This window comes from Oncorhynchus masou, chromosome 14, assembly GCF_036934945.1.
Source record: "Oncorhynchus masou masou isolate Uvic2021 chromosome 14, UVic_Omas_1.1, whole genome shotgun sequence".
NCBI lineage: Eukaryota > Metazoa > Chordata > Actinopteri > Salmoniformes > Salmonidae > Oncorhynchus > Oncorhynchus masou.
The window spans coordinates 39,531,917-39,559,569 of NC_088225.1; the positions used below are offsets into that span (position 1 = coordinate 39,531,917).

The 27,653-nt window shown below is 45.0% G+C and overlaps 2 protein-coding genes across 4 annotated transcripts in view; one reads left to right on the top strand and one right to left on the bottom strand.

Moving 5' to 3' along the window:
- LOC135554825 (protein CLEC16A-like) overlaps positions 1–15,434 on the bottom strand; it is a 126,449-nt gene extending 111,015 nt beyond the window's left edge. For both annotated transcript variants that reach the window (XM_064987275.1, XM_064987274.1), the window contains exons 1-5: positions 15,181–15,434; positions 12,966–13,094; positions 11,138–11,271; positions 9,240–9,388; positions 3,258–3,363 (exon numbers count right to left, since the gene is read on the bottom strand). In XM_064987275.1, coding sequence (XP_064843347.1) covers positions 3,258–3,363; positions 9,240–9,388; positions 11,138–11,271; positions 12,966–13,094; positions 15,181–15,254 — 592 coding nt within the window. In that variant the 5' untranslated portion in view covers positions 15,255–15,434. The remainder of the gene's footprint in view (positions 1–3,257; positions 3,364–9,239; positions 9,389–11,137; positions 11,272–12,965; positions 13,095–15,180) is intronic.
- A 390-nt stretch (positions 15,435–15,824) lies between these two features.
- LOC135554826 (uncharacterized) lies at positions 15,825–27,415 on the top strand. 2 transcript variants are annotated; one of them, XR_010457751.1, is made up of 2 exons: positions 15,825–16,792; positions 20,651–27,415. XR_010457751.1 is itself a non-coding variant. In XM_064987276.1 (2 exons), the coding sequence occupies exon 2, from the start codon at positions 26,549–26,551 to the stop codon at positions 26,930–26,932; it is 384 nt and encodes a 127-aa protein (XP_064843348.1). In that variant the 5' UTR covers positions 16,602–16,792; positions 20,651–26,548; the 3' UTR covers positions 26,933–27,415. The 2 variants fall into 2 exon arrangements, 1 of the variants encoding a protein (XP_064843348.1); XM_064987276.1 differs by having other exon boundaries at positions 16,602–16,792.
- The last annotated feature ends 238 nt before the right edge of the window (positions 27,416–27,653 follow it).

Below are 27,653 nucleotides of genomic sequence, written 5' to 3' on the forward strand. Positions count from 1 at the left end.
GAGGACTCTACTCAGAGACTGATATGGAGGACTCTACTCGGAGACTGATATGGAGGACTCTACTCAGAGACTGATATAGAGGACTCTACTCAGAGACTGATATAGAGGACTCTACTCAGACTGATATAGAGGACTCTACTCAGACTGATATGGAGGACTCTACTCAGAGACTGATATAGAGGACTCTACTCAAGAGACTGATATGGAGGACTCTACTCAGAGACTGATATAGAGGACTCTACTCAAGAGACTGATATGGAGGACTCTACTCAGAGACTGATATAGAGGACTCTACTCAAGAGACTGATATGGAGGACTCTACTCAGAGACTGATATGGAGGACTCTACTCTGAGACTGACATAGAGGACTCTACTCAAGAGACTGATATGGAGGACTCTACTCAGACTGATATAGAGGACTCTACTCAAGAGACTGATATGGAGGACTCTACTCAGAGACTGATATGGAGGACTCTACTCTGAGACTGACATAGAGGACTCTACTCAGAGACTGATATAGAGGACTCTACTCAGAGACTGATATAGAGGACTCTACTCAGAGACTGATATAGAGGACTCTACTCAGAGACTGATATAGAGGACTCTACTCAGAGACTGATATGGAGGACTCTACTCAGAGACTGATATGGAGGACTCTACTCAGACTGATATAGAGGACTCTACTCAGAGACTGATATGGAGGACTCTACTCAGAGACTGATATGGAGGACTCTACTCAGAGACTGATATGGAGGACTCTACTCAGAGACTGATATGGAGGACTCTACTCAGACTGATATGGAGGACTCTACTCAGACTGATATGGAGGACTCTACTCAGAGACTGATATAGAGGACTCTACTCAGAGACTGATATAGAGGACTCTACTCAGAGACTGATATAGAGGACTCTACTCAGAGACTGATATAGAGGACTCTACTCAGACTGATATAGAGGACTCTACTCAGACTGATATGGAGGACTCTACTCAGACTGATATAGAGGACTCTACTCAAGAGACTGATATGGAGGACTCTACTCAGAGACTGATATGGTGGACTCTACTCTGAGACTGATATAGAGGACTCTACTCAGAGACTGATATAGAGGACTCTACTCAGACTGATATAGAGGACTCTACTCAGAGACTGATATAGAGGACTCTACTCAGAGACTGATATGGAGGACTCTACTCAGACTGATATAGAGGACTCTACTCAGAGACTGATATGGAGGACTCTACTCAGAGACTGATATGGAGGACTCTACTCAGAGACTGATATGGAGGACTCTACTCAGACTGATATGGAGGACTCTACTCAGACTGATATAGAGGACTCTACTCAAGAGACTGATATGGAGGACTCTACTCAGAGACTGATATAGAGGACTCTACTCAAGAGACTGATATGGAGGACTCTACTCAGAGACTGATATAGAGGACTCTACTCAAGAGACTGATATGGAGGACTCTACTCAGAGACTGATATGGAGGACTCTACTCAGAGACTGATATGGAGGACTCTACTCAGACTGATATGGAGGACTCTACTCAGAGACTGATATGGAGGACTCTACTCAAGAGACTGATATGGAGGACTCTACTCAGAGACTGATATGGAGGACTCTACTCAGAGACTGACATAGAGGACTCTACTCTGAGACTGATATGGAGGACTACCATCTCTGGTTTCTGACAATGGGTCATCACGGTAGGCCAAACTCCAGTCCTTAAGAAGAAGACGTGCTTCATCGTAACATTCTGAATACTCATCGTGAACGGTTGTTACGGAGTTATTCAGAGGCCCGGCGTTCAAAACCAATTCAGTTTCACCTCTTAGAAAATGTGTATTATAACTGTATAACAGTGGACTTGAAACGATGGGTTTGAATTACACAGAAACCAACGAAAAGCATGCAGGTCAGTTTACACATTTAAATGATAAGCCCAAGCCCAATAATATAATTAATAACATTTATGATTAATATATATACACACACACACACACACATATTCAGTGAGGTGCATTTATTAATTAGACTTACATGAGACTGGAGTTAGGCCCACGGGAGGTAAGAGTGAGAGGAGGAGATGGGGAGATGGGGAGAGGAGAGGAGGAGGAAGAGGAGGAGGAAGAAGAGGAGAGGAGGAGATGGGGAGAGGAAGAGGAGGAGATGGGGAGAGGAGGAGGAAGAGGAGAGAAGATGAGAGGAGGAAGAGGAGAGAAGATGAGAGGAGGAAGAGGAGAGAAGATGAGAGGAGGAAGAGGAGAGAAGATGAGAGGGGGAGAGGAGGAGGAAGAGGAGAGGAGGAGAGGAGGAGGAAGAGGAGAGGAGGAGGAAGAGGAGAGGAGGAGATGGGGAGAGAGGGGGAAGAGAGGAGGAAGAGGAGAGAAGATGAGAGGAGGGAGAGGACAGAGAGGAGAGGGGGAAGAGGAGGGAGAGAGATAGAGGAGAAGAGGGAGGGAAGGGAGAGGGGGATGGTGAGAGGGAGGGGAGGGAGAGAGCATACACAAGGTTAACGGTAGTCAGGTAGCTGTGTAGTGTCTAACAGAACTAAACAGCAGGGCTCCTGGGTAGTCCGGTAGCTGTGTAGTGTCTAGCTACACGACCCACACAGCTACACGACCCACACAGCTACACAACCCACACAGCTCCACAACCGACACAGCTACACAACCCAACCCAGCTACACAACCCACACAGCTACACAACCCACACAGCTGACTAACACGTTGTTAAATAAATACACCCACTGTTCAGTTAACAGTTAGATACACACTCTGGTTAAATGTGAACACACAGACAGACAGACAGACAGACAGACAGACAAGTATAACAGACAGACAGACAGACAGACAGACAGACAGACAGACAGTCTGGAGTACATGTTGAGTAGTACATCAGCAAGGCAGAGCTGCCCAAACACCTAGATCAGCCATGTCAAGCCGAGCACCCAGGGCCCCGAGCACCCAGGGCCCCGAGCACCCAGGGCCCCGAGCACCCAGGGCCCCGAGCACCAAGCGCCCCGAGCACCAAGGGCCCCGAGCACCAAGGGCCCCGAGCACCAAGGGCCCCGAGTGTGTGTGTGTGTGTGTGTGTGTGTGTCTGTGCGTGTGTGTGTGTGTGCGTGCGTGTGTCTGTGCGTGTGTCTGTGCGTGTGTGTGTGTGTGTGTGTGCGCGTGTGTCTGTGCGTGTGTGTGTGTGCGTGTGTGTGTGTGTGTGTGTGTGCGTGTGTGTGTGTGTGTGAGACTCACCCTTGTAGACGTTCAGTGTGATGGTTCTGACTGCGATACGGACCATGCTCTCCGGGTGGTTGAAGAACTTAATGGCCTCGGTGTACAGGGCAAAATCATTAGTGTGCTGTGTGTTGGGAGACAGAGAGGGGGCGCCAGTGAGCTCAACACCGCACCACTGTTGGGCACAGAGAGACCACACTACCAGAGACCCCTAGAGCCCCTTACCCCCGAGGGGACGAGGCCCTTAACCCCTACCTCCTAGGGGACTAGGCCCTTACCCCTTACCCCCTACCTCCTAGGGGACTAGACCTTTAACCCTTACCCCCTACCTCCTAGGGGACTAGGCCCTTAACCCTTACCCCCTACCTCCTAGAGGACTAGGCCCTTACCAACATGCTGTTGTAAGCGACAGGACGACGTGCTGTAGTTAGTTACAGGGCAACGTGCTATAGTTAGTTACAGGGCAACGTGTTGTAGTTAGTTACAGGGCAACGTGTTGTAGTTAGTTACAGGGCAACGTGTTGTAGTTAGTTACAGAGCAACGTGTTGTAGTTAGTTACAGGGCAACGTGTTGTAGTTAGTTATAGGGCAACGTGTTGTAATTAGTTACAGGGCAACGTGCTATAGTTAGTTACAGGGCAACGTGTTGTAGTTAGTTACAGGGCAACGTGTTGTAATTAGTTACAGGGCAACGTGCTATAGTTAGTTACAGGGCAACGTGTTGTAGTTAGTTACAGGGCAACGTGTTGTAGTTAGTTACAGGGCAACGTGTTGTAGTTAGTTACAGGGCAACGTGCTGTAGTTAGTTACAGGGCAACGTGCTGTAGTTAGTTACAGGGCAACATGCTGTAGTTAGTTACAGGGCAACGTGCTATAGTTAGTTATAGGGCAGCATGCTGTAGTTAGTTACAGGGCAACATGCTGTAGTTAGTTACAGGGCAACGTGCTATAGTTAGTTATAGGGCAGCATGTTGTAGTTAGTTACAGGGCAACGTGCTATAGTTAGTTATAGGGCAACGTGTTGTAGTTAGTTACAGGGCAACGTGCTGTAGTTAGTTACAGGGCAACGTGCTGTAGTTAGTTACAGGGCAACGTGTTGTAGTTAGTTACAGGGCAACGTGTTGTAGTTAGTTACAGGGCAACGTGCTGTAGTTAGTTACAGGGCAACGTGCTGTAGTTAGTTACAAGGCAACGTGCTGTAGTTAGTTACAAGGCAACGTGTTGTAGTTAGTTACAGGGCAGCATGTTGTAGTTAGTTATAGGGCAGCATGTGGTAGTTAGTTACAGGGCATCGTGTTGTAGTTAGTTAAAGGGCAACATGTTGTAGTTAGTTATAGGGCAACGTGTTGTAGTTAGTTAAAGGGCAACGTGTTGTAGTTAGTTAAAGGGCAACGTGCTGTAGTTAGTTACAGGGCAACGTGTTGTAGTTAGTTAAAGGGCAACGTGTTGTAGTTGGTTATAGGGCAACGTGTTGTAGTTAGTTACAGGGCAACGTGTTGTAGTTAGTTAAAGGGCAACGTGCTGTAGTTAGTTACAGGGCAACGTGTTGTAGTTAGTTACAGGGCAACGTGCTGTAGTTAGTTACAGGGCAACGTGTTGTAGTTAGTTATAGGGCAACGTGATGTAGTTAGTTACAGGGCAGCGTGTTGGTAGTTAGTTACAGGGCAACGTGTTGTAGTTAGTTACAGGGCAACGTGTTGGTAGTTAGTTATAGGGCAGCATGTTGTAGTTAGTTATAGGGCAACGTGTTGTAGTTAGTTACAGGGCAACGTGTTGGTAGTTAGTTATAGGGCAACGTGTTGTAGTTAGTTAAAGGGCAACGTGTTGTAGTTAGTTAAAGGGCAACGTGCTGTAGTTAGTTACAGGGCAACGTGTTGTAGTTAGTTAAAGGGCAACGTGTTGTAGTTGGTTATAGGGCAACGTGTTGTAGTTAGTTACAGGGCAACGTGTTGTAGTTAGTTAAAGGGCAACGTGCTGTAGTTAGTTACAGGGCAACGTGTTGTAGTTAGTTACAGGGCAACGTGCTGTAGTTAGTTACAGGGCAACGTGTTGTAGTTAGTTATAGGGCAACGTGATGTAGTTAGTTACAGGGCAGCGTGTTGGTAGTTAGTTACAGGGCAACGTGTTGTAGTTAGTTACAGGGCAACGTGTTGGTAGTTAGTTATAGGGCAGCATGTTGTAGTTAGTTATAGGGCAACGTGTTGTAGTTAGTTACAGGGCAACGTGTTGTAGTTAGTTAAAGGACAACGTGTTGTAGTTAGTTACAGTGCAGCGTGTTGGTAGTTAGTTACAGGGCAACGTGTTATAGTTAGTTACAGGGCAGCGTGTTGGTAGTTAGTTATAGGGCAACCCTGCTTCTAATTCTAGTAGCAACTAGATCCCCAGAACTACAGATGGCTGGAATCAGGATGGAATAAGCAGGAAACCTGGAATCCTGCTATTTTTTTTTGGGGGGGGGGGGGGGGGTAGAAGCATTTTCCCAGCCTACTTCAACATACTGTAGTGACTTAATACTATGTAGGGATTAAAATCTAGTGTTCGTTTAGCAGGTATTAGGTGGGAGGTTGTTATAGCAGGTCTACAGGCAGCTGATCTCTCTCTCTCTGGGGGGAGGGGTGTTCCCTGAGACCTCCAGCCAATCACAGCCAAGGTCTGAAGTTAAACGTCATGGATCAGCTGGAAAGGTCAAAGGGAACAGAGGAGTATTAAGCCCAGATTCCAAGGCCTGCAGCCCCAATTATCCACTTCCTCCCCAAAAGTGTACACTTGCACACTTCCCATCGTGGATTTAACAAAATGGGAGGGAAACTCCAGCCAATCCTATGCTTTTCAATCCACGACGGGCAATGCTCAAGTGCACCATTCAGGAAGAGAGGGGGAATTGGGCTAAGAGAGGAGCTACCATCGACAGTACACCAATAACTTTACCCCATACACAGAAGCCAAAGGTCGAGTGCTGAAACACAAAGGTCAATCGCAAAGGTCGTGTCCCAAAAGGCCCCTCATTCCCTATATAGGGCACTACATTATGGTCCCTTATTCCCTATATAGGGCACTACATTATGGCCCCTTACTCCCTATATAGGGCCCTACATTATGGCCCCTCATTCCCTATATAGGACACTACATTATGGTCCCTCATTCCCTATATAGGGCACGACATTATGGCCCCTCATTCCCTATATAGGGCCCTACATTATGGCCCCTTACTCCCTATATAGGGCACTACATTATGGTCACTACTACCTACATAGGCCCCTACATTATGGCCCCTCATTCCCTATATAGGGCAATACATTATGGTCCCTCATTCCCTATATAGGGCACTACATTATGGCCCCTCATTCCCTATATAGGACACTACATTATGGTCCCTCATTCCCTATATAGGACACTACATTATGGCCCCTTACTCCCTATATAGGGCACTACATTATGGCCCCTCATTCCCTATATAGGGCAATACATTATGGCCCCTTACTCCCTATATAGGGCACTACATTATGGCCCCTCATTCCCTATATAGGGCAATACATTATGGCCCCTTACTCCCAATATAGGGCACTACATTATGGTCCCTCATTCCCTATATAGGGCACTACATTATGGCCCCTCATTCCCTATATAGGACACTACATTATGGTCCCTCATTCCCTATATAGGGCACTACATTATGGCCCCTCATTCCCTATATAGGGCAATACATTATGGCCCCTCATTCCCTATATAGGGCAATACATTATGGTCCCTCATTCCCTATATAGGGCACTACATTATGGCCCCTCATTCCCTATATAGGACACTACATTATGGTCCCCTACTCCCTATATAGGACACTACATTATGGCCCCTTACTCCCAATATAGGGCACTACATTATGGCCCCTTACTCCCTATATAGGGCACTACATTATGGCCCCTTACTCACTATATAGGGCACATTATGGCCCCTTACTCCCAATATAGGGCACTACATTATGGCCCCTTACTCCCAATATAGGGCACTACATTATGGCCCCTTACTCCCTATATAGGGCACTACATTATGGCCCCTCATTCCCTATATAGGGCAATACATTATGGCCCCTTACTCCCTATATAGGGCAATACATTATGGCCCCTTACTCCCTATATAGGGCACTACATTATGGCCCCTTACTCCCTATAAAGGGTAATACATTATGGCCCCTTAGTCCCTATATAGGGCACTACATTATGGCCCCTCATTCCCTATATAGGGCAATACATTATGGCCCCTTACTCCCAATATAGGGCACTACATTATGGTCCCTCATTCCCTATATAGGGCACTACATTATGGCCCCTCATTCCCTATATAGGACACTACATTATGGTCCCTCATTCCCTATATAGGGCACTACATTATGGCCCCTCATTCCCTATATAGGGCAATACATTATGGCCCCTCATTCCCTATATAGGGCAATACATTATGGTCCCTCATTCCCTATATAGGGCACTACATTATGGCCCCTCATTCCCTATATAGGACACTACATTATGGTCCCCTACTCCCTATATAGGACACTACATTATGGCCCCTTACTCCCAATATAGGGCACTACATTATGGCCCCTTACTCCCTATATAGGGCACTACATTATGGCCCCTTACTCACTATATAGGGCACATTATGGCCCCTTACTCCCAATATAGGGCACTACATTATGGCCCCTTACTCCCAATATAGGGCACTACATTATGGCCCCTTACTCCCTATATAGGGCACTACATTATGGCCCCTCATTCCCTATATAGGGCAATACATTATGGCCCCTTACTCCCTATATAGGGCAATACATTATGGCCCCTTACTCCCTATATAGGGCACTACATTATGGCCCCTTACTCCCTATAAAGGGTAATACATTATGGCCCCTTAGTCCCTATATAGGGCACTACATTATGTCCCCTTACTCCCTATATAGGGCAATACATTATGGCCCCTCATTCCCTATATAGGGCAATACATTATGGCCCCTTACTCCCTATATAGGGCACTACATTATGGCCCCTTACTCCCTATATAGGGCACTACATTATGGCCCCTTACTCCCTATATAGGGCACTACATTATGGCCCCTTACTCCCTATATAGGGCACTACATTATGGCCCCTTACTCCCTATATAGGGCACTACATTATGGCCCCTTACTCCCTATATAGGGCACTACATTATGGCCCCTTACTCCCTATATAGGGCACTACATTATGGCCCCTTACTCCCTATATAGGGCACTACATTATGGCCCCTCATTCCCTATATAGGGCAATACATTATGGCCCCTTACTCCCTATATAGGGCACTACATTATGGCCCCTTACTCCCTATAAAGGGTAATACATTATGGCCCCTTACTCCCTATATAGGGCACTACATTATGGCCCCTTACTCACTATATAGGGCACATTATGGCCCCTTACTCCCAATATAGGGCACTACATTATGGCCCCTTACTCCCAATATAGGGCACTACATTATGGCCCCTTACTCCCTATATAGGGCACTACATTATGGCCCCTCATTCCCTATATAGGGCAATACATTATGGCCCCTTACTCCCTATATAGGGCACTACATTATGGCCCCTTACTCCCTATATAGGGCACTACATTATGGCCCCTTACTCCCTATATAGGGCACTACATTATGGCCCCTTACTCCCTATATAGGGCACTACATTATGGCCCCTTACTCCCTATATAGGGCACTACATTATGGCCCCTTACTCCCTATATAGGGCACTACATTATGGCCCCTTACTCCCTATATAGGGCACTACATTATGGCCCCTTACTCCCTATATAGGGCACGACATTTCCATGTTAGTCATGTAACAGTCTATCCAGAGGCACTTACAGTAGTGAGTCATTTAGTAGACTCTGTGTGGTTGTCCAGTCCCCCCCCCCTCACCTTGTGGTAGTTGTCCAGTCCCCCCTCCCTCACTTCGTGGTAGTTGTCCAGTCCCCCCCCCCTCACCTCGTTATAGAAGAAGTGGACAGTGTGGTTGTTCAGTTTGAGTGACAGGGTCTTCAGGAAGGAGATATAATAAGCCATGATCTCCTCGTCTGAGAAGTCAAACTTGTGAACGATGATGGAGTTGACGTGGTTGTTGGACAGCAGGTAATCTAGAGGAGGAGAGCACAGTTACATGATGGAGTTGACGTGGTTGTTGGACAGCAGGTAATCTAGAGGAGGAGAACACAGTTATATGATGGAGTTGACGTGGTTGTTGGACAGCAGGTAATCTAGAGGAGGAGAACACAGTTATATAATGGAGTTGAGGTGGTTGTTGGACAGCAGGTAATCTAGAGGAGGAGAACACAGTTACATGATGGAGTTGAGGTGGTTGTTGGACAGCAGGTAATCTAGAGGAGGAGAACACAGTTATATGATGGAGTTGAGGTGGTTGTTGGACAGCAGGTAATCTAGAGGAGGAGAACACAGTTACATGATGGAGTTGAGGTGGTTGTTGGACAGCAGGTAATCTAGAGGAAGAGATGAGTTACATGATGGAGTTGAGGTGGTTGTTGGACAGCAGGTAATCTAGAGGAAGAGATGAGGAGAACACAGTTACATGATGGAGTTGACGTGGTTGTTGGACAGCAGGTAATCTAGAGGAAGAGATGAGGAGAACACAGTTACATGATGGAGTTGACGTGGTTGTTGGACAGCAGGTAATCTAGAGGAGGAGAACACAGTTATATGATGGAGTTGACGTGGTTGTTGGACAGCAGGTAATCTAGAGGAGGAGAGATGAGGAGAACACAGTTACATGATGGAGTTGACGTGGTTGTTGGACAGCAGGTAATCTAGAGGAGGAGAACACAGTTACATGATGGAGTTGAGGTGGTTTTTGGACAGCAGGTAATCTAGAGGAGGAGAACACAGTTATATGATGGAGTTGAGGTGGTTGTTGGACAGCAGGTAATCTAGAGGAGGAGAACACAGTTACATGATGGAGTTGAGGTGGTTGTTGGACAGCAGGTAATCTAGAGGAAGAGATGAGTTACATGATGGAGTTGAGGTGGTTGTTGGACAGCAGGTAATCTAGAGGAGGAGAACACAGTTACATGATGGAGTTGACGTGGTTGTTGGACAGCAGGTAATCTAGAGGAGGAGAACACAGTTACATGATGGAGTTGACGTGGTTGTTGGACAGCAGGTAATCTAGAGGAGGAGAACACAGTTACATGATGGAGTTGAGGTGGTTGTTGGACAACAGGTAATCTAGAGGAGGAGAACACAGTTACATGATGGAGTTGAGGTGGTTGTTGGACAGCAGGTAATCTAGAGGAGGAGAACACAGTTACATGATGGAGTTGAGGTGGTTGTTGGACAGCAGGTAATCTAGAGGAAGAGATGAGTTACATGATGGAGTTGAGGTGGTTGTTGGACAGCAGGTAATCTAGAGGAAGAGATGAGGAGAACACAGTTACATGATGGAGTTGACGTGGTTGTTGGACAGCAGGTAATCTAGAGGAAGAGATGAGGAGAACACAGTTACATGATGGAGTTGACGTGGTTGTTGGACAGCAGGTAATCTAGAGGAGGAGAACACAGTTACATGATGGAGTTGATGTGGTTGTTGGACAGCAGGTAATCTAGAGGAGAGATGAGGAGAACACAGTTACATGATGGAGTTGATGTGGTTGTTGGACAGCAGGTAATCTAGAGGATGGAGAACACAGTTACATGATGGAGTTGAGGTGGTTGTTGGACAGCAGGTAATCTAGAGGATGGAGAACACAGTTATACAACTGAAATATCTTATTCAGGCTGATTCTTATTCAGGCTGTGTGTGTGTGTGTGTGTGTGTGTGTGTGTGTGTGTGTGTGTGTGTGTGTGTGTGTGTGTGTGTGTGTGTGTGTACTCACAGAGCGACGTCTCGTGGCTGATATTTTCAAACAGGATGTTGAGCGTCTGAAGTAGCTGGACACAGACGTAGCGACCGGACTTCTGGCGAAGGATATTCAGGAAGAACGCAAACATATTCTTCTCCAGGAAGAAGCTGAGAACAGAGAAGAGTACAGAGTAGAATAAAGTAGAGTAGAATTAAGTAGAGTATGGTACAATAGAGAGGAATAGAGTAGAATTAAGTAGAGTAGAATGAAGTAGAGTATTGTACAATAGAGAGGAATAGAGTAGAATATAGAGTAGAATAAAGTAGATTAGAGTAAAGTAGAGTATGGTACAATAGAGAGGAATAGATGAGAATATAGAGCAGAATAAAGTAGAGTAGAATTAAGTAGAGTATGGTACAATAGAGAGGAATAGAGTAGAATTAAGTAGAGTATGGTACAATAGAGATGAATAGAGTAGAATAAAGTAGAGTAAGGTACAATAGAGATGAATAGAGTAGAATATAGAGTAAAGTAGAGTAGAGTAAAGTAGAGTATGGTACAATAGAGAGGAATAGAGTACAATATAGAGTAGAATAAAGTAGAGTAGAATTAAGTAGTGTATGGTACAATAGAGAGGAATAGAGTAGAATTAAGTAGAGTAGAATTAAGTAGAGTATGGTACAATAGAGGAATAGAGTAGAATACAGAGTAGAATAAAGTAGAGTATGGTACAATAGAGACGAATAGAGTAGAATAAAGTAGAGTATGGTACAATAGAGAGGAATAGAGTAGAATATAGAGTAGAATAAAGTAGATTAGAATTAAGTAGAGGATGGTACAATAGAGAGGAGTAGAGTAGAATATAGAGTAGAATAGTGTAGAATTAATTAGAGTATGGTACAATAGAGAGGAATAGAGGAGAATATAGAGTAGAATAAAGTAGAGTAGAATTAAGTAGAGTATGGTACAATAGAGAGGAGTAGAGTAGAATATAGAGTAGAATAAAGTAGAGTAGAATTAATTAGAGTATGGTACAATAGAGAGGAATAGAGGAGAATATAGAGTAGAATAAAGTAGAGTAGAATTAAGTAGAGTATGGTACAATAGAGAGGAATAGAGTAGAGTATAGATTAGAATAAAGTAGAGTAGAATTAAGTGGAGTATGGTACAATAGAGAGGAATAGAGTAGAATATAGAGTAGAATAAAGTAGAGTAGAATTAAGTAGAGTATGGTACAATAGAGAGGAATAGAGTAGAATATAGAGTAGAATAAAGTAGAGTAGAATTAAGTAGAGTATGGTACAATAGAGAGGAATGGAGTATAGAGTAGAATAAAGTAGAGTATAATTAAGTATAGTACAATAGAGAGGAATAGAGTAGAGTATAGAGTAGAATAAAGTAGAGTAGAATTAAGTAGAGTATAGTACAATAGAGAGGAATAGAGTAGAGTAGAACAGAATAGAACAAAGAAAAGAGCAGAATAAAGCAGGATAAAGTAGAGTATAGTATAATAGATAGGAATAGAGTAGAATAAAGTAGAATATAGTACAATAGATAGGAATAGAGTAGAATAAAGTAGAGTACAGTACAATAGAGGAATAGAGTAGAATAAAGTGGAGTACAGTACAATAGAAGTGTTGAATAGAGTAGAGTATAGTACAATCGATAGGAATAGAGGAGTAGAACAGAATAGAGTAGAATAAAGTAGAGTACAGTACAATAGATAGGAATAGAGTAGAATAAAGTAGAGTACAGTACAATAAAACAGGGTTTAATAGAGTAGAGTATCGTACAATATATAGGAATAGAGTAGTAGAACAGAATAGAGTAGAATAAAATAGAGTCGTGGTTAAAGTCTTACTCGAAGACGGAGCTGTCGTTCTGGTCTCCCCAGATGAGTATCTCAGTGATGGAGCGAATGGTCTCCACCAGCAAGTTCCTGTTGCTGTCGGTTACCGTGGTGTTCTTAGTCAGGACATGGTACATATACCTAGAGGGAGGAGAGAAGGAGGGAGGGGGAGAAGAGGGAGAAGAGGAAAGGAAGGGATGAGAGGATATGGACAATGGTAGAAAACAGGTTATTTTTCAGTAAAACGTCTGGTGGCTATACCGCACTGTCAATTTGAACTGGCACACCCACTCCGGACGACAGAATATGACTAGCCTACCGTCACATAGACGGGGGATGGTATGGACTCAAACTAACGTTAGTATATCTAGCTGTTATCAAGTAATGACACCCATCATGTGGCTAGCTAGCTAACGTTAGTATATCTAGCTGTTATCAAGTAATGACACCCATCATGTAGCTAGCTAGCTAACGTTAGTATATCTAGCTGTTATAATGACACCCATCATGTAGTTAGCTAGCGTTAGTATATCTAGCCGTTATCAAGTAATGACACCCATCATGTGGCTAGCTAGCTAACGTTAGTATATCTAGCTGTTATCAAGTAATGACACCCATAATGTAGTTAGTATATCTAGCTGTTAACACGTAATGACACCCATCATGTAGTTAGTATATCTCGCTGTTATCAAGTAATGAGACCCATCATGTAGTTAGTATAGCTAGCTGTAATCAAGTAATGACACCCATCATGTAGTTAGTATAGCTAGCTGTTATCAAGTAATGACACCCATAATGTAGTTAGTATATCTAGCTGTTAACACGTAATGACACCCATCATGCAGTTAGTATATCTAGCTGTCATCAAGTAATGAGACCCATCATGTAGGTAGTATAGCTAGCTGTAATCAAGTAATGACACCCATCATGTAGTTAGTATATCTAGCTGTTAACACGTAATGACACCCATCATGTAGTTAGCTAGCGTTAGTATATCTAGCTGTTATCAAGTAATGGCACCCATCATGTAGTTAGCTAGCTAACGTTAGTATATCTAGCTGTCATCAAGTATATCTAGCTGTTATCAAGTAATGGCACCCATCATGTAGTTAGCTAGCTAACGTTAGTATATCTAGCTGTCATCAAGTCATGTAGTCATGTACACCCATCATGTAGTTGATAACAGCTAGATATACTAACATTAGCTAGCTACATGATGGGTGTCATTACTTGATGACAACTAGATATACTTACTACATGATGGGTGTCATTACTTAATACCAACTAGATATACTAACATTAGCTAGCTAGCTACACGATGGGTGTCATTACTTGATACCAACTAGAGCCACTAACATTAGCTAGCTACATGATGGGTGTCAGTACTTGATAACAGCTAGATATACTAATGTTAGCTAAGTAATGACACCCATCATGTAGCTAGCTAGCTAATGTTAGTGGCTCTAGTTGTTATCAAGTAATGACACCCATCATGTAGTAAGTATATCTAGTTGTCATCAAGTAATGACACCCATCATGTAGCTAGCTAATGTTAGTGGCTCTAGTTGGTATCAAGTAATGACACCCATCATGTAGTTAGCTAGCTAATGTTAGTGGCCCTAGTTGTTATCAAGTACTGACACCCATCATGTAGCTAGCTAACGTTAGTATATCTAGCTGTTATCAAGTACTGACACCCATCATGTAGCTAGCTAACGTTAGGATATCTAGCTGTTATCAAGTAATGACACCCATCATGTAGCTAGCTAACGTTAGGATATCTAGCTGTCATCAAGTAATGACACCCATCATGTAGCTAGCTAACGTTAGTATATCTAGCTGTCATCAAGTAATGACACCCATCATGTAGTTAGCTAGCTAGCTAACGTTTCGTAGCAGTCATATACATCTGACATTGTTCACATAGTTGTGACAAGGAAACAACAGTAACGTTAGATAACTAACGCATTTGGTTTTACAGTACAAGGTAGGTGGATTAGCTAGGTATGCTAACCATGTTAACGTTAGCTTAGTAAACTATCGGGGTTAGCTGGCTAATTCGACCAAACGTTTTGTAACAGAAACTTATCATTTAAATTGGACAAATTCAGGTAGGTTCCTCCCCGTTCCTTTAATGTTGCTACCGTTTAAGTAACGTTTTGTAACAGAACGAGCGTAATGAATACACCCCCGCAGGGTAACCTTAGCAATTATGCTAGTTACTTACTTGAGATGGTCCAGGGAATGAATATTTTTTGTTTTCCCCTGTCCTCCTCCCCAACTCCGTGACCGACCGAACATAGTTGCACTTTTAAAAAAAGATGTTGATGCTAGCTTAGGTTTTTTTGCCTGTTATATCAATCCCATCACGTCCATATATCCCGTACAAGGTATCCAATATATATATATATATAGCTAACAAAATATCTAGCTAACCAAATAGCTCTGGCTAACGAAGCGAGAAGGGGACATACCCGAACGTAGCTCGTGAGGAATAACGCGTTACGTAACTGGTTTAGTGCCGGGGATGTTGGGACATGAAGTTTATTTGTTGTGTTCCGGTAACACAATTTCATTAAAATGACAGTTACAAAACACTACAAATCCCAAAAAGTATTTTGGGGGAAAAAAATCGAACTGTTTTTTTTTCAACATTTCGGGGACGTTGATTGGTCTTCATCCTACAACGATGAACACAGCAGCCAATCAAATACCAATGCGAGGAGCCATCGACGCAAAAAGCGAACAAGGGTCAAAACCGATGAAAAGGCGGGATTAATGTGATCGATGTCTCAGTTGACCATTCACAGGACGGTATTCTATAATGAACCAATCAAATGCTTAAGCTATATAGACGTATCTGTACTGTTTTGACCGTAAGGTCGGACTGTTTTGATGCAGTAAGCGGAAATGTTGACATGAAAATGTAACGGGAGGTCTGGATTATCGAATGTATTTCCATCGATAGAACATATTCCTGTATAATAATTAAAACGCTATAGTCGTTGGCCGGTAATAGCTAACCAGGGCAGGCATGTTGGAAATAACGCAACAGTTTTTATTCCTTCGACCTTCTCAGAGAATATCAAGAATGCATCGAGTTAACACTGTGTTTACATGAACTAGCGGTGTCGAGCTGAACGGGCTTTTTTCTTTTGTTGTTATAGGTTATTTCGTGTACCTCCTAACTAATGTCTATCGCTTGATAGCTGTGCTATTGCAAAAGCTGGCATTTCAGGACAAATCATTGCTGTCTTCCCTGAAATGGACACTCCAAATACACTGTCCATGTTACTGCTGGTCTCAGAGCAATGACACTGTCCTTGTCCTGCTCCTTGTCAACATAACTAGCTGAGCTAAACTTTCCCGGATTAGTTTTCTATGACACTCAAAACTTATGCTCGACTAGATTCGTTGGAATCGCTCCTCAACGAACTTCCCTGTATGTTTTATCTGGGCCTGTTTTTTGTGAACGTTTTGATCCTCTACTATGCCTTTCTAATGGAATACATTGTCCTGAATGTGGGGATAGTGTTTCTACCGGAAGATATGGACCAGGCGCTGGTGGACCTAGGGGTACTATCTGACCCGGCCTCTGTCCCTTACGACACGGACACAGAACTCGATGTTTTCGAGAGGTACCTGGAGTGAGCTGGGGCCCAAGGCTCGAGAGGCAGAGAGAAGCGCCGCTGCACCGGCATGCTCCGCAGGGGTGAACTGGACTCCTACCGGCCTGTGATGATGATGATGATGATGATGTTGGGAGAGACTGACACTGGGAACTCCAGGAGGAGGATATTTGTCTTGGCTTGGAACAACATTGGCTGCAGGATGAAAAAGTAAGGAGGGATAGAATGATAATAGTGATAGGATGACAGTTTGCTGCTGCAGTGATGCCAGGGGTGGGGGTGATGCCAGAATGGGGGTGATGCCAGAATGGGGGTGGGTGATGCCAGGGGGGTGGGGTGATGCCGTGGGGGTGATGCCAGGAGTGTGGGTGATGCCAGGAGTGTGGGTGATGCCAGGAGTGTGGGTGATGCCAGAAGTGGGGTGATGCCAGGGGGGTGGGTGATGCCAGAATGGGGGTGATGCCAGGGGTGTGGGTGATGCCAGAATGGGGGTGATGTCAGAATGGGGGTGATGCCAGAATGGGGGTGGGTGATGCCAGGGGGGTGGGGGTGATGCCAGGAGTGTGGGTGATGCCAGGAGTGTGGGTGATGCCAGGAGTGTGGGTGATGCCAGGAGTGTGGGTGATGCCAGAAGTGGGGTGATGCCAGAAGTGGGGTGATGCCAGGAGTGTGGGTGATGCCAGAATGGGGGTGATGCCAGAATGGGGGTGATGCCAGGGGTGTGGGTGATGCCAGAATGGGGGTGATGCCAGAATGGGGGTGATGCCAGAATGGGGGTGATCGCAGGGGTGTGGGTGATGCCAGAATGGGGCCAGGATTTGGTTTGAATTGGGTTGGGCCCTCATCTCAACCCTGTAACATCCCTGACTATCCTCTATGTTGTAGGACCTACAATGTATAGTAAATACATTAACACATACTTTAACCTACAGTCCTATAGTAAATACAGTAACACATACCTTCACCTACAGTCCTATAGTAAATACAGTAACACATACTTTAACCTACAGTCCTATAGTAAATACAGTAACACATACCTTAACCTACAGTCCTATAGTAAATACAGTAACACACATATGTCAGAGTCAAGGCCCGCGGGCCACATCCGGCCCGCGAGAAGGTTTTTTACGGCCCCTGGGATGATCTTGATTTATTATTAGAACCGGCCCGCAGACCGCAGCAAGCCGGCAGCCCGCAGATCTTTTACACGCACCAATACTACATTTCCCACAATGCAACGGTGACGCACCGAGCAGTAGGCTGCTTCATTTCAATATTTATTGGCACAGCAGTCGTCAGCATCACAGTAAAATTAACTTTCAGATACCCATCAAAAATGGCAAAACGGAAGGTGGACACTGAGAACCGGGGTTTCAAACAAGGTGGGAGTCGGAGTATATGTTCACGGAGGTAGCTGGAAAACCTGTGTGTCTTCTGTGTGGAGAAAGTGTGGCGGTACTGAAAGAGTATAATCTGAGACGACATTATGAAACGAAACACGCGGACAAAAACAAGAATATGGACATGGAACAAAGGCTACAAAAGGCAGAGGAATTAAAACGAGGCCTCAAATCTCAACAGGCTCTGTTCAAAAAAGCCAAATCACAAGGCCAGGCTGCTGTCAAGGCCAGTTTTATTTTGGCAGAAGAGATCGCTAAATCAGCCCGGCCATTTACGGAGGGGGATTTCATCAAAAACTGCATGATTAAAGTTTGTGACGAAGTTTGCCCAGAAAAAGGCAACTCTTTTTAAATGTGAGTCTGAGCAGAAACACCATTGCCGAGAGAGTAGACCAGTTGTCCATCAATCTAAAAGAGCAGCTTGTGAAAAAGGGAAAAGATTTCATTGCATATTCCTTGGCTGTGGATGAGAGCACCGACATTTCTGACATTGCCCAGTTGTCAATTTTCATCCGCGGAGTGGACTCCAGCCTAAGCGTGACAGAGGAGTTTTTGGCTTTACGTCCTATGCATGGCACAACTACGGGGCATGATTTGTATGAAGAGGTGTCAAGATGTGTAAATGAGATGGAGCTGCCTTGGGAAAAACTCGTGGGTTTGACAACCGACGGAGCACCTGCGATGTGTGGACACAGGAGCGGACTGGTGGCGAAGATACGGGAAAAGATGCAAGAGGAAAACGCGACAGGTGAGCTGACAGCTTATCATTGTATCATACACCAGGAAGCGTTGTGCGGTAAAGCCTTGAAAATGGAGCATGTAATGAGCATCATCACGCGCACAGTTAACTTTATCAGAGCCAAAGGTTTGAATCACCGCCAGTTCAAGGCATTTCTGACGGAGTTAGAAACGGAGCATGGTGATTTGCCTTATCACACAGAGGTGCGATGGCTAAGCCAGGGAAAGGTGCTTCAAAGATGTTTCGAGCTTCGTGAGGAGATTTGTCTGTTCTTGGACAGCAAAGGGAAAGACACAACACAACTCCGAGACGAAATGTTTCTGTGTGAAATGGCTTTTCTGTGTGACATTACGAGTCATCTGAATGCAATGAACTTGCAGCTGCAGGGTCGGGATCATGTCATCTCTGATATGTACAGTACAGTGAAGGCATTTAAAACCAAACTGACTCTGTGGGAGACGCAGATGCGGAAAGAAAATTTGAGCCACTTTCCCAGCTGCCAGACCATGAAAGAGAAGCTCTCTACCAGTGCGTTCCCGAGCGCACAGTTGGCTGATAAAATAGGTATGCTTGCCGCTGACTTTCGACGCCGATTTGCTGACTTTGAAGCACAAAAAAGCAGGTTGGAACTGCTCGGTAACCCATTTGCTGTTGACGTGGAAAGCTCACCACCAAACCTCCAAATGGAGTTGATTGACCTCCAATGCAATGATGCACTGAGGGCAAAATATGCGGCAGTGGGTGCTGCGGAGTTCGCCCGTTTCCTCCCCGACACAATGCCCCAGCTGCGCATCCAGGCTGCTCAAACGTTGTCTATGTTTGGCAGCACATACCTGTGTGGCAGCACATACCTGTGTGAACAACTTTTTTCTTTGATGAACCTGAACAAAACATCACACAGAAGTCGACTTACTGCTGAACACCTCCACTCAATTCTGAGGATTTCCTCAGCTCAGAGCCTTACCCCGAACATTGATGAACTTGTGGAAAAGATGGGACACCACCAAGTATCACCCTCAACCTCAAACAAGTGAACATTACTGTGCAATCACATATTTAGAGTTTTTACTCAGTTCAAGTTTAAAAGTTAAAGTTTAATATTTGTTTTCACTGCATGTTACTTCTCCTTAAACAAAGTGTTGTTTTTGATTAATAGATTTTTGCACTTTATTTTATTGTATTTCAATCCAATTATATTTTAAAAATATTTCAGTTGAGTGGATGATAGAAAATTGCTATTATTGTTTTTTTCTTTGAAGTAAATTTAGCCCACTTTTGCTAAAATAGAAAATATAGGCTACTGATGGTGCCTTGAATACCGGTTTCTTTCATTTAATGTTCATGTTATGGGGATTTTTATATAAAGGAAATTTGTCTTTTGTGTCTGTTGAAAATTAAAGATTACTGACAGAGCCATAAGAAAATATTGCTTTATTTATCTGATCATATTGGAATATATTTGTTAGGTTTTCAGTAGGTTCAATTAGGTTCACTAGACTATATGGGTCATTTAAAAAATTTTCAATGAACATTCGAACAGTCCGGCCCTCGGCTTGTAGCTAAATTTTTTATTTGGCCCTCCGTCCATTTGACTTTGACACCCCTGCAGTAACACATACTTTAACCTACGGTCCTATAGTAAATACAGTAACACATACTTTAACCTACAGTCCTATAGTAAATAAGGTAACACATACCTTAACCTACAGTCCTATAGTAAATACAGTAACACATACCCTAACCTACAGTCCTATAGTAAATACAGTAACACATACTTTAACCTACAGTCCTATAGTAAATACAGTAACACATACTTTAACCTACAGTCCTATAGTAAATACAGTAACACATACCCTAACCTACAGTCCTATAGTAAATACAGGCTATTCCTGTCCATCTCTAACATGTGGCCCCTTGTCTTCTCCACAGGTTGTCAAGGCTCAAGACCAGAAATCTGGAGAGAGTCAGAACCAACAGACAGACAGGACAATTCACAGCAGAGTTACCTGTCAAAACTGTCTTAACTGGCCAATCAACAAGCAGACCTGTCTAACTGTGGCCAATCAACAAGCAGAACTGTCAAACTGTGTCCAATCAACAAGCAGAACTGTCAAACTGTGTCCAATCAACAAGCAGAACTGTCTAACTGGCCAATCAACTACCAGAACTGTCGAACTGTGTCCAGTCAACAAGAATAACTGTCTAACTGGCCAATCAACAAGCAGACCTGTCTAACTGTGGCCAATCAACAAGCAGACCTGTCTAACTGTGGCCAATCAACAAGCAGACCTGTCTAACTGTGGCCAATCAACAAGCAGATCTGTATAACTGTGGCCAATCAACAAGCAGGACTGTCCAACTGGCCAATCAACAAGCAGACCTGTCTAACTGGCCAATCAACAAGCAGGACTGTGACTGGCCAATCAACAAGCAGGACTGTGACTGGCCAATCAACAAGCAGGACTGTCTAACTGGCCAATCAACAAGCAGGACTGTGACTGGCTAATCAACAAGCAGAACTGTGACTGGCCAATTAACAAGCAGACCTGTCTCACTGGCCAATCAACAAGCAGAACTGTCTAACTGGCTAATTAACAAGCAGACCTGTCTAACTGGCCAATCAACATGCAGACCTGTCTAACTGGCCAATCAACAAGCAGAACTGTCTAACTGGCCAATCAACAAGCAGAACTGTCTAACTGGCCAATCAACAAGCAGAACTGTCTAACTGGCCGATCAACAAGCAGAACTGTCTAACTGGCCAATCAACAAGCAGAACTGTCTAACTGGCCAATCAACAAGCAGAACTGTCTAACTGGCCAATCAACAAGCAGACCTGTCTAACTGGCCGATCAACAAGCAGACCTGTCTAACTGGCCGATCAACAAGCAGAACTGGCCAATCAACAAGCAGACCTGTCTAACTGGCCGATCAACAAGCAGAACTGTCTAACTGGCCAATCAACAAGCAGAACTGGCCAATCAACATGCAGGACTGTCTAACTGGCCAATCAACAAGCAGAACTGTCCAACTGGCCAATCAACAAGCAGAACATTGCACGATCAGGGGACAACGTTACACTAACTCTGACCCTAGAGAACTGACCTAGGATCAGTCAACCTGACAGGACAGCACTGTAGTGTTTACTAACTCTGACCCTAGAGAACTGACCGAGGATCAGTCAACCTGACAGGACAGCACTGTAGTGTTTACTAACTCTGACCCTAGAGATCTGACCCAGGATCAGTCAACCTGACAGGACTGTAGTGTTTACTAACTCTGACCCTAGAGAACTGACCTAGGATCAGTCAACCTGACAGGACAGCACTGTAGTGTTTACTAACTCTGACCCTAGAGATCTGACCCAGGATCAGTCAACCTGACAGCACTGTAGTGTTTACTAACTCTGACCCTAGAGAACTGACCTAGGATCAGTCAACCTGACAGGACTGTAGTGTTTACTAACTCTGACCCTAGAGAACTGACCGAGGATCAGTCAACCTGACAGGACAGCACTGTAGTGTTTACTAACTCTGACCCTAGAGATCTGACCCAGGATCAGTCAACCTGACAGGACAGCACTGTAGTGTTTACTAACTCTGACCCTAGAGAACTGACCGAGGATCAGTCAACCTGACAGGACTGTAGTGTTTACTAACTCTGACCCTAGAGAACTGACCGAGGATCAGTCAACCTGACAGGACAGCACTGTAGTGTTTACTAACTCTGACCCTAGAGAACTGACCTAGGATCAGTCAACCTGACAGGACAGCACTGTAGTGTTTACTAACTCTGACCCTAGAGAACTGACCGAGGATCAGTCAACCTGACAGGACTGTAGTGTTTACTAACTCTGACCCTAGAGAACTGACCGAGGATCAGTCAACCTGACAGGACTGTAGTGTTTACTAACTCTGACCCTAGAGAACTGACCGAGGATCAGTCAACCTGACAGGACAGCACTGTAGTGTTTACTAACTCTGACCCTAGAGATCTGACCCAGGATCAGTCAACCTGACAGGACAGCACTGTAGTGTTTACTAACTCTGACCCTAGAGAACTGACCGAGGATCAGTCAACCTGACAGGACAGCACTGTAGTGTTTACTAACTCTGACCCTAGAGAACTGACCGAGGATCAGTCAACCTGACAGTCGACCCTAGAGAACTGACCCAGGATCAGTCAACCTGACAGGACAGCACTGTAGTGTTTACTAACTCTGACCCTAGAGAACTGACCGAGGATCAGTCAACCTGACAGGACAGCACTGTAGTGTTTACTAACTCTGACCCTAGAGAACTGACCCAGGATCAGTCAACCTGACAGCACTGTAGTGTTTACTAACTCTGACCCTAGAGAACTGACCGAGGATCAGTCAACCTGACAGGACAGCACTGTAGTGTTTACTAACTCTGACCCTAGAGAACTGACCGAGGATCAGTCAACCTGACAGGACTGTAGTGTTTACTAACTCTGACCCTAGAGAACTGACCGAGGATCAGTCAACCTGACAGGACAGCACTGTAGTGTTTACTAACTCTGACCCTAGAGAACTGACCGAGGATCAGTCAACCTGACAGGACAGCACTGTAGTGTTTACTAACTCTGACCCTAGAGAACTGACCGAGGATCAGTCAACCTGACAGGACTGTAGTGTTTACTAACTCTGACCCTAGAGAACTGACCGAGGATCAGTCAACCTGACAGCACTGTAGTGTTTACTAACTCTGACCCTAGAGAACTGACCGAGGATCAGTCAACCTGACAGGACAGCACTGTAGTGTTTACTAACTCTGACCCTAGAGAACTGACCTAGGATCAGTCAACCTGACAGCACTGTAGTGTTTACTAACTCTGACCCTAGAGAACTGACCCAGGATCAGTCAACCTGACAGGACTGTAGTGTTTACTAACTCTGACCCTAGAGAACTGACCGAGGATCAGTCAACCTGACAGGACTGTAGTGTTTACTAACTCTGACCCTAGAGATCTGACCCAGGATCAGTCAACCTGACAGGACTGCACTGTAGTGTTTACTAACTCTGACCCTAGAGAACTGACCTAGGATCAGTCAACCTGACAGGACTGTAGTGTTTACTAACTCTGACCCTAGAGAACTGACCGAGGATCAGTCAACCTGACAGGACTGTAGTGTTTACTAACTCTGACCCTAGAGAACTGACCGAGGATCAGTCAACCTGACAGGACTGTAGTGTTTACTAACTCTGACCCTAGAGATCTGACCGAGGATCAGTCAACCTGACAGGACAGCACTGTAGTGTTTACTAACTCTGACCCTAGAGAACTGACCTAGGATCAGTCAACCTGACAGGACAGCACTGTAGTGTTTACTAACTCTGACCCTAGAGATCTGACCCAGGATCAGTCAACCTGACAGGACAGCACTGTAGTGTTTACTAACTCTGACCCTAGAGAACTGACCTAGGATCAGTCAACCTGACAGGACTGTAGTGTTTACTAACTCTGACCCTAGAGATCTGACCGAGGATCAGTCAACCTGACAGGACAGCACTGTAGTGTTTACTAACTCTGACCCTAGAGATCTGACCGAGGATCAGTCAACCTGACAGGACAGCACTGTAGTGTTTACTAACTCTGACCCTAGAGAACTGACCCAGGATCAGTCAACCTGACAGGACTGTAGTGTTTACTAACTCTGACCCTAGAGAACTGACCGAGGATCAGTCAACCTGACAGGACAGCACTGTAGTGTTTACTAACTCTGACCCTAGAGAACTGACCGAGGATCAGTCAACCTGACAGGACAGCACTGTAGTGTTTACTAACTCTGACCCTAGAGATCTGACCTAGGATCAGTCAACCTGACAGGACAGCACTGTAGTGTTTACTAACTCTGACCCTAGAGAACTGACCTAGGATCAGTCAACCTGACAGGACTGTAGTGTTTACTAACTCTGACCCTAGAGATCTGACCGAGGATCAGTCAACCTGACAGGACAGCACTGTAGTGTTTACTAACTCTGACCCTAGAGAACTGACCTAGGATCAGTCAACCTGACAGGACAGCACTGTAGTGTTTACTAACTCTGACCCTAGAGAACTGACCTAGGATCAGTCAACCTGACAGGACAGCACTGTAGTGTTTACTAACTCTGACCCTAGAGAACTGACCGAGGATCAGTCAACCTGACAGGACAGCACTGTAGTGTTTACTAACTCTGACCCTAGAGAACTGACCTAGGATCAGTCAACCTGACAGGACTGTAGTGTTTACTAACTCTGACCCTAGAGAACTGACCGAGGATCAGTCAACCTGACAGGACTGTAGTGTTTACTAACTCTGACCCTAGAGATCTGACCGAGGAACAGTCAACCTGACAGGACAGCACTGTAGTGTTTACTAACTCTGACCCTAGAGAACTGACCGAGGATCAGTCAACCTGACAGGACAGCACTGTAGTGTTTACTAACTCTGACCCTAGAGAACTGACCGAGGGTCAACCTGCTTCAGGTTCTTCTACACTTCTGGGAATGTTATCAATTTTTTTTTTAAAGACTGTTTTAAACAACCAGGAAACCAGCGGTTGTTTCTGGTTGTTTATCAGAGTTATCTGGCTTAGCTGGTTGATCCTGCTGTTGTATCGTACCCCTCAGGGGGTGTGGCCTGGAGAAGTGTTTGTCGTGTTGTTATGAGATGTGTGGTATGAAAGACATTTGACAGATTGTGGTCCGGTCCTCCTCCTACCTGTCTCGTCTCTCTTCGTTCATCTTGGCCACTGTGACGGGTGTGAACAAACACAGGTGACTCTTGTTTAGTACCGATCTTGGATCAGTGTGCCATCCACCAAGGGGGGGGCAGGAAGTGACCTTTAGATCGTTGCCTGTAGACTCGAGAGGCAGCTTCACCTTGCTCTGCTCTGACTCTGACTCTCTCAAAGGGGAGAGGTCTATGTTCATGTCGTCTCTGGTGTCTGCCAATCAATAATCAATAATACTGCATCAGCTTGGTCCTGATCAATAACCCACCACAGACCAGCTGCTGGCAGTCACCAGGCTGCTTCCCTGCTAGGCTCCTCCCCCCTCCGGAGAACAACTCCCAGCGTGCATTGGGCTGGATGGCTGAAGTACCTGGTGACTTTACTGCTAATGTCAATCAACCTCTACGCTATAACGGCTCATAAGGGATTAGACTGGGTTTATAATGCAGTGTTGTTCTTCTGCTCTGTCGGCTGTGTATTATAATGGGGGGGGGGGACATCCTGGGGCCTTGAAGGCTCTGATGCCATACCCCCCCCCCACGCCAACCACCTGTAGATAGCAGTAACACCCCCCCCCACCCCACCCCAACCACCTGTAGATAGCAGTAACACCCAATTGGGGGGACACACACACCCTGGGCCTTTTACAGCAATAGAGGGCTCTGATGCCATACCCCCCCCCCCCCGCCAACCCAACCACCTGTAGATAGCAGTAACACCCAATTGGGGGGGGAACACACACCCTGGGCCTTTTACAGCAATAGAGGGCTCTGATGCCATACCCTCCCCACCCCAACCACCTGTAGATATTAGTAACACCCCCCCCACCCCAACCACCTGTAGATAGCAGTAACACCCCCCCCCACCCCAACCACCTGTAGATAGCAGTAACACCCCCCCCACCCCATCCACCTGTAGATAGCAGTAACACCCCCCCACACCACCACCACAGCAGCCATTTTAAACCAAAATGTTTCAGCAGTGCAGCTGACAGTAGAGAGGTGAGGAGGACATCTTACACTCCTCGTCATCGTCATCATGAAGACACCCCCCCAGCACAAGCCTTCACATCCTCTTCATCATCATCATGAAGACATCCCACCCCAGCACCAGCCTTCACATCCTCTTCATCATCATCATGAAGACATCCCACCCCAGCCTTCACATCCTCTTCATCATCATCATGAAGACATCCCACCCCAGCACCAGCCTTCACATCCTCTTCATCGTCATCATGAAGACACCCCCCCAGCACCAGCCTTCACATCCTCTTCATCATCATCATCATGAAGACACCCCCCCGAGCACCAGCCTTCACATCCTCTTCATCATCATCATGAAGACATCCCACCCCAGCACCAGCCTTCACATCCTCTTCATCATCATTATGACATCACACCCCAGCCTTCACATCCTCTTCATCATCATCATGAAGACATGTTGTTATAAGACATGTTATAAGAAGCTATAATGTGTAATAAGGAGCCATGATGTGTTATAAGGAGCCATGATGTGTTATAAGGAGAAGCTATGATGTGTTATAAGGAGAAGATATGATGTGTTATAAGGAGAAGATATGATGTGTTATAAGGAGCTATGATGTGTTATAAGGAGAAGCTATGATGTGTTATAAGGAGCTATGATGTGTTATTATAAGGAGCTATGATGTGTTATAAGGAGAAGCTATGATGTGTTATAAGGAACTATGACGTGTTATAATGTGTTATGACGTGTTATAAGGAGCTATGATGTGTTATAAGGAGCTATGACGTGTTATAAGAAGCTATGATGTGTTATAACGTGTTATAAGAAGCTATGTTGTTATAACATGTTATAAGGAGCTATGACGTGTTATAACATGTTATAAGGAGCTATGACGTGTTATAAGAAGCTATAAGCGTTCATACAGTGGTTCATATTCCAATGCATATTTAATAAACCATCAATGAGTGGATGAACATGAGTTTCTGTCAACCTTTTTTTCTAAATCGTTTTCAATTAACAAGTTGAGGAAGACCTCTTTCTAGTGATGTCCTATGTACAGCTGTAGGTCTCCTGTACTCCATGGCCAAGAACGCCCCCCCCCTCCCCATGATACTCAACTGGCGGACTACAGACCAGATCTGGTCCCAGAATGGGGTCAATACGGACCGAGGGTCTCCTCCTTCCTTTTTTACTTAAGTCAGGCTTCG

Bases quoted from the DNA above. Each gene is read 5' to 3' on its own strand.
- LOC135554826 (XM_064987276.1), top strand. From the start codon at position 26,549: ATGAAGACATCCCACCCCAGCACCAGCCTTCACATCCTCTTCATCATC.